Source organism: Nanorana parkeri, unplaced genomic scaffold (assembly GCF_000935625.1).
Source record: "Nanorana parkeri isolate BGI_ZX_2015 unplaced genomic scaffold, ASM93562v1 scaffold586, whole genome shotgun sequence".
Classification (NCBI taxonomy): domain Eukaryota; kingdom Metazoa; phylum Chordata; class Amphibia; order Anura; family Dicroglossidae; genus Nanorana; species Nanorana parkeri.
Genome location: NW_017306854.1, coordinates 1 through 8,165, shown reverse-complemented (window position 1 = coordinate 8,165; position 8,165 = coordinate 1). Strand labels below are relative to the sequence as shown.

The 8,165-nt window shown below is 44.2% G+C and overlaps 1 protein-coding gene across 1 annotated transcript; it reads left to right on the top strand.

The window, feature by feature from the left end:
- Positions 1-296: 296 nt before the first annotated feature.
- LOC108791940 (SH3KBP1-binding protein 1-like) lies at positions 297-7,530 on the top strand (the record flags this gene model as incomplete). The annotated part of the gene is made up of 4 exons (XM_018562578.1): positions 297-420; positions 3,259-3,312; positions 4,790-4,835; positions 7,401-7,530. Coding segments are annotated over exons 1-4 (289 nt in total), but the record flags the coding sequence as incomplete, so codon positions are not given.
- Positions 7,531-8,165: the final 635 nt, after the last annotated feature.

Sequence of the window (8,165 nt, the reverse complement as noted above, 5' to 3'; positions counted from 1 at the left end):
TATAATAATTGGGCAGTAAATGCGGTGATATAAAATAATTGACACAATAAATGAACTCGTACAGCTCGTTGAAATAAAAACTAAAACCAGTGACGTTCCTCACAAGTCCCTCGGCTCTGTACATGGCACAGATACCATTACACCACCGTGCCATCACTACCTTAGGGCGCAGCAGCAGTTCATAGGCCCGGCTGCACCACGTGATTACTCACTGGTTCAGCCAGTTCCCCGCAGAATGGGGTGGGCGGAGTGGAGCGTTGAGTGACATGCCTCGCAGCCACTGGGAGGTGCCAGAGCGAGGTGCCTGGTAGTACGGTGTTGCCGGAAGTATGGCGGCTGTGTGAAGGTGGGGGACAGCAGCATGGCGGGGTCTGCAGGCCGGACCGGGGATGTTATCCATCTCAATGTGGGGGGGAAGAGGTACGTATAAGAGATATAGGAAAGGAAGTGTTAGGGGTAATTGGGGACCGGAAGTTCTTGTAATAAAACGGCTTTTGTGCAATTGGGGGGTCATTGTGGGTCTGGGGGAGACGGAATATGGCGTGAGGGTGGTGGAGCTGGGGGGTTATTATGTGTGCATGAGGTACTGCATGGGGTCTATTTATAAAGCAGAGAATGCGACTTGAACAAAATACCCATTCAAGTGCATTGCATGGAAGTGATTCATTCTCCACAGGCGAATGTTTGTGTCTGAATTCTCTGCTTTGCAAATAGAGCCCTAGGTGTCCTGTAAGTGAAAGTATCTGAAGTAAACTGCCTGTGTTGCACATAGGAACCAATTAGCTCCTTCTGTTTGTTTCCTGAACTGTGCATGGTTAAAGAGGACCTGTCTCTAACATTGATGCTTCACATGAACCAATAGAGCGCATGTCAGAATCGGTAGATAGGACATCACTTCACTTCTCCGCAACCTTAACACTAAATTCACACCGGCCACCATGTATTTGTCCTTTCTCGAGCCCCGTCAGCATTATCAAATCATATTAAAGCTGAACTCCGGGATAAACAATTATTGTCTACATACAAGAGTCATGTGAGTTTTTCCTTGAATCTTGGTGAGCTTTGTGTATTCCAGATCTGTGCAGTGATCCAGTGTGAAACTTAGAGCTTCCTGTAAAATAGACCAGCCAATGCTGCTATCTCTCCTTGTGCAGGGTGACTGGTCTTGTCTCTGCCCCCTCCTGCATTTTTCTGCTGGCAGCCAGTAGTGGCTGGAGTCTTCTGAGCCCCTCCCACATTTCTTATCGCTGCACAGGCTATGTACAGTACAATGATGATGTCACGGATCCCTTTTGTTTTTACAAGGGTCTTCAAAGTCATTTCGGTGCACACAAAGCTGATCACAGCAGTACGGAGCGTAAGGAAAAAAACGGACGTGTTTTGGACGTGTTTCAACTATTTTGTTTCCCAGTGTGCTTTGCAGGTGGTCTTCCACAATGTATATGCGCCTTAAAAACGCGCGTTCTTTTTGCACAAAAAACACGAGAACAAACGTGCGGTTTTGGTGTATTTTACATTGAAATCAATGGAGCACAACGTGCTGGATCTACCTTTAAAGAAGCTCATGCACCTTTTCCAGCTTTCAGTATTTTTAAAGCTTGCTGCTAAACTGTCAGGTGTGAACAGGGGCCATAGAAGTGAATAGGAATGTTTGCGTTGTGAGTTTTGACGCGTTAGCTTTCAGCGTCAAAACGCCCAGGTGTGAACAGGGACTAACTCTAATTGTGTCCCTTATACAGAGCTTTTTACCCCGTACTAAACAAGCCCAATGAACTGTAAATTTGACCTCACTAATGCTGGCCACAGACTTTACAACCATGGCAAGACTTTTGTCTTGCCATGGTTGTAAGGTATTTAAAAAATGTACGATCTGCCCATCTTGGACAGGCAGATCGTACTTGTGATAATCGTAAGCCCGCCCCCCTGACTAGAGGGCTTCCGATGACCGCAATGCTGAACAGGCAGTGTGCGCTTGCACACACCAGACCGTGCGCCATTTATCTTACGAACATGCCACACACCCGCCGACAATCGTACGATTCTCGGCGGGTTTTCGAACATGTTCCTAAGATAAAAGTCGTGCGACCGTACAGTAGAAACGATCGCACGCCTTCCACACACCTTGCGATAATCTTACGATCGCGGGATTTCCCGCGATTATCATACGATCATCGCAAGGTGTGTGGGCACCTTTACCGTATGTGAATTTATCTACTTTCTGTGTGCAGTGCCCAATAATTGTACAAAATCCTTAATCCTTGACTACGGTATGAATTCTGAAGTGGTTGTGGGGATTTCAGTTATTTACTGCTGCGTTTCACAGTTTAGTGTCCTGTAAGAGCAGCTGTGAGTACAGCACTGATATTTTATATGGTCCTGTTAGTACAGCATTGATATGTATATGGTCCTGTGAGAGCAGCAGTGATATTGATGTGGTCCTGTGAGAGCAGCACTGATATTGATGTGGTCCTGTGAGAGCAGCACTGATATTGATGTGGTCCTGTGAGAGAAGCACTGATATTGATGTGGTCCTGTGAGAGAAGCACTGATATTTATGTAGTCCTGTGAGAGCAGCACTGATATTGATGTGGTCCTGTGAGAGCAGCACTGATATTGATGTGGTCCTGTGAGAGCAGCACTGATATTTATGTGGTCCTGTGAGAGCAGCACTGATATTTATGTGGTCCTGTGAGAGCAGCACTGATATTTATGTGGTCCTGTGAGAGCAGCACTGATATTTATGTGGTCCTGTGAGAGCAGCACTGATATTTATGTGGTCCTGTGAGAGCAGCACTGATATTTATGTGGTCCGGTGAGAGCAGCACTGATATTTATATGGTCCTGTGAGAGCAGCACTGATATTTATATGGTCCTGTGAGAGCAGCACTGATATTTATATGGTCCTGTCAGAGCAGCACTGATATTTATATGGTCCTGTCAGAGCAGCACTGATATTTATATGGTCCTGTCAGAGCAGCACTGATATTTATATGGTCCTGTCAGAGCAGCACTGATATTTATATGGTCCGGTGAGAGCAGCACTGATATTTATATGGTCCTGCCAGTGCAGCAACTTTTGCTGTGACAACTGGTTGAAATTTGTATGAAGCCTTGTGAGGGTGAAGTGGCAGAGAAAAACGCATGTGCATTGAAGGTGCCATTCCTCCAGTCTCTGCACCATCAGGAAACGTTTTGATTTTTGGTATGATGCTGATGTCTGCGTTTATCAAGATAACAACTTGTAATATTTGTTCACAGGTTCAGCACTTCAAGACAGACCCTCACCTGGGCTTCTGACACATTCTTTTCCAGGTCAGTATTTTACCCTACATGTAGGAGTTACACACGTGTGCATTTGAATGGTTGCCTAAAACAAAATCCTTCTTGCCTCACCTCTCATGCATACTCCAGGAGAGAACATTCCCCATAGGAATGGAATGGAGAACGCATCTAAAATGTACCTCATAAAATACACACAGATGTGAATGTAGACAGGGACAGATTTACTCTCCCTGCTGCCACAAGGCCAGGTTCCGCAATGCTATATTTATTTAATTATTTTTTTATCAATTGTTTTGTTCTTTTCACTTAACTTTTTCGCTATCACACAGGAGGTATGTGTGATAGCATTTGGAGGTGACAGGTTCTCTTTATGGACCCTGTCACCTCCAATACAGGAGTTCTAGCACAGCACTGTGCTGGAACTCCTGTGAGAGGGGAAGACTGCTCTCCCCTCTCACTGTTTACATGGAGCGGCAGGGTTAATTTTAACCCTGCCACTCTGCTCACCGCATCGGCGGCCAGTAAGGAGAGAGACTCGGCGGCGAAGCCCGGAGGACGGAGCCAGCGAGGAGAGATGTAGGTGCGGGGACGAACCAACTAACGGCTTCCTCACACTACATTTATCCCTGCTTTCCCAAAGCAGGGATGAATGTAGAAAGCAACTTCGCCAGGCGCCTGGAACTGCATGTTCCGGGCGTCGGGGGATTCCGCACCGCTTCTGCTCCCTGCCGCCCCAAGGCCGGGCCTCTGTGGCCTTGTGGGAAGTACGGCCCTGAATGTAGACTTAAGCTGGGTATATTCTACTAGATTTTTGTTGTTCATCTTTATCCATCCACGTTAACCGGAATGGATGGAGGACTCTCCCATTGTGGCCCCACCATCTGTTAAAGTACCTGGACATTACCAGCATCTGATTGGACGCAGGAACTGTTTGGCAGACAGTTGTCCACTTGGCTCCTTCGATATTTCATTTTAAAGGATGTCAGTTGGGAGTCGGCAGACAGGGCCACCGACTGAGCGAATTTCATCAGGTTCCTACATTGGAGTTCATCAGATGGAAGCTGCACATTAATGCATTTTTTTTCTACGCATGTAAAAGTTTGGAGTTTAGATGAAACCCTTTATTGACTAAGTTATCCAAATGTCATGTTGCTGAGGCTTTATGGTGCCTGAAAGATCCAGCGGCTCTCTATGTCTTTCAGAGACTCCAGAGGTAAGAGGTCCACATTGGGGTCTGCACCCTTATGTCTTTGTTTTGAATCTTCTGCTGCATTCTTTACAATGTAAATTAAAACCCAACGAGAAGAGTGATGTCCTCTTGTAATGACGGCTGTAGCATTTGGATGAAGCTCGGATCTCAGGTGCAGAGGCCTCCAATGTTCCTCAAAGATTTATGAAGCCTGGTTGTTGTTTCAGCTTGCTGCATGTTACAGTTTATTGAAAGCTTTGAATTGATAGCCAGAAATGATTAACTTATTTCATCACTTTCTTTTTTTTTTTTTATCAGCTTGCTGAGTGGCCGAATCTCTTCCTTAAAGGATGAAACTGGAGCAGTGAGTTTCTGGTTAAACTTTCTACAGAAGACTTAGGGATTCACAGAGCCAGGCATCCTGCGAAATTGCATGTATTGCATTCATTCTGGGCAAATGTAGGCAAAAGTAAATGTTATCAGTATATATTCTTTCCAGGTCAAATGTAATATCAGGAAAATACTGCATGAATACCACTATATGGAGCTGAGGAGCGCAGGAAATAAAGCCTTCTTTCCTATCTTACTTATTTCCATCTAGTGGCCGTAATGCTGTGTTTTGCTGATATTGCATTTGATCTGGAAAGAAAATGTGCCATTTGTTTTTGCCTCCATTCGCACAGAAGGAATGTACATGCAATTTCGCAGAAGGAGTGGCTCTGGGAATTGTTTATAAATATCCCCCTTGTACGTTTTCTTTAAAAAAGCACAAATAAGTATAACAGTGATAAAAATGCAGAAAGCCCCCAATTTGTTAATCTGTAATGCGGATGACACCAAAATAGGGAGGGTAATAGACACGGACTTAGACACTATAACATTACAGGAGGACCTGGATAAAATAGGGGAGTGGGCATTAATGTGGCAGATGAGGTTTTATGTTTGCAGGCTCTTACAATACTACAGTATACCTTTCTGGTATATGCATATTCTTAAAATTAGTATTTTAATGTTTACCTTAAAGCATTGGCACAGGCAGATTTAAGATTCCTGATTAACCATTGTATGGACTATTGCAATATTACTCAAATATGTCTTTAACCAGTTGACATCCGCGGTGTTAAACCCCCTTCCCATCCAGGCCATTTTTCAGTATTCAGCGCTGCGGTACTTTGACTGACATTTATTCCGTCATGCAGTTCTCCCTAAGCTCAGTCTCCCAGTGTCGTCACCCTAATCTCAGTATACCGTGAGCTACTGCTCGCGGTATACTGAGACGCCGGAGCGGATCCCGACATCGATGTCGAGATCCGCCCAGCTGCGTAAGTGACAGCTGGCTCTGCCTATCTAGAGGCAGAGCCAGCTGTACCTGCCCCCTCCCCGTCCGTTCTGCCAGTCAGCGCTGGCGGATCGGAGCAGGGAATCCACCCCCTCCCCTGTCACGGCAGAGAGCCGTGACAGGATCGAGAGGTGAGCGAACGCCGGTATATGTTCGCTCACCTCCCGATCTACTGAGCCGACCTGTGACAGTCTCATTGTCACAGGCCGGCTAGAACTATGAAGTGAGTGAAAAGCACTCACCTCATAGTTCTCCTTTAAATGAAACATGGACGGCTGTCATTGCTGCTTCTCATTCTGCAAATGCTAGTTGCCTGGCTATCATGCTGACTCTTAGACCCCATTCACACTGAGTGATTTGTAGCGTGATTTCTGCTCAAAAATCACTCAATGTAGCTCGTCCAATGCATTTCAATGGAGCTGTTCACATCTCACAGCTCAATGTCGCTTGTAGCTCAAGCTTGTCCCTTGAACATGACCTATTGTTCCAGCGGATTTGACCCCATAGGCTTTGATAGACTGCCAAAAGAAGTGCTACGTAGTGTGACAAAATGTGCACTGTAGCTCAATGTTGCTCAGCTCAAATCAGCGCTGAAACTGAGCTTTTTTTAATGTAGCTCAGTGTGAATGGGGTCTTATGCTTCAACAATTTTGATTTATTAAATTGGAACAAGTATATACATAGGGACTTTTGGCTTGACCCTGACTTTCCTGATATGTATACTTGTTCCAAGTATTGAAGCCAGTAGGTCAGTGTAATAGCCTGGCAACCAGCATGCTAAGAAGGTTAGCAGTGGGTGCTGCCGTGTCTTTCTTAGCAAAGGTTTACTTTAAATAGTAGAAACACAAAACGCACAGCTCACTCCTCTCATGCATCCTTGTAACTCACATATAAACATATATATATATACATATATATAGACACTAATTAGAGGTAGGAGCAGCATCAGCACTGTAAGACGACAGTCAGGCTTTAATTAGGGCACAGTGATTCGAAGAAATGGTGCTTGCTGATTGGGGGAGAGAGCACTAGTGAGCTGATGTTTCTTCCCATTAACAAGTTGGATCACACTGTATTGCTTTGACTGCAGTGGAGAAAAGTGAGTTGTCAGGATTTTGTATAGAGTATGATATAGAAATCTGGATGAACAAACTTCCATTTTTTTGGCAGTAAAACAATTCAGGCATTCATATTTTAGTGGTGTATTTAGCTGTTTGCCTACACTTGAGGGTGATATTTGAAGTTCTCATTTTGACATGCCTCCAATGCCATATTTCCATTATTTTGTTACATATACAGATTTCCAGTCACTGCAATGACAATCTGCACTTCATAGCACTCTCGCAGCTTCCTCGCCGAAATAGAACCTCAGTCACATAGCTTATTATTTTTAATCAATCAAGAATCAGGGCCTGTATATGTAATAGCCAAATATGTCCATCCCCATGTGTATCTATCATTACAAACTATGCATACAAATAAAGTTCTTAAAGCAACACCTCTTGAAAGATCACAATAAAAAGGTTGTAGTTTCCCTTTAAAAAAAAATCTGATCAAGTCCTTCTTTTTCTTCTTTTTCTTCTTTTTCAGATTTTCATTGACAGAGATCCTACAGTGTTCGCTCCCATACTGAACTTTCTACGCACCAAAGAGCTTGATACAAGGTTAATGTGTGCAGAGTATACATGTCTCTACCGACATATGAAAATGTGTTATCAGTGTATTACTTTTAATATCATTCTTAAAGGATAACTTAGCTCAAAGCTGCATGTGCCCCCTGTTCTTCCTCAAAATATAATTATCTAAACATTAGATCTCAGACCATCCAGGGAGCCGGAATGGCTGTCAGCTCTAGTGTATAATGACCAGGCATTCTCCTTGTAGGTGTGAATGCAGATGGACAATTCAATTAAATTAATGGAGAGCAGTCAGTACAGTGTTGCAAAGATCCCATCTCCTAGCATGAGGAAGCACTGCTCAGCCACTAGCCAGGCCAGGCAGCTGCAGCTAAGAACATTGCATCGGAGTTGTAACCTTCAAATTACTAGCAAAGGAGGGCCAGTGGCACATGGAGCTTTATGCTTAACCCCTTCATGACTGAGGCCCTTTTTTCAATTTTTGCACCCATGTTATATTCCACATTTTAGGCCTGAAAATGTTATCCCTTAGAAGCACCATACATACTACAATGGGGTGCATTCATTCATAGAAACCAATTGGGTGTTGTCATTCAGTAGCCTGGACCGACTAATGATTACTCTGGATTTCTGTATAGCACTGTGCACACTTTTCTGTAAATTATTAAATAAGCTTGTCTGTAAAGCAAATATGTTGCGCTAGGTCTATGTGAACCAA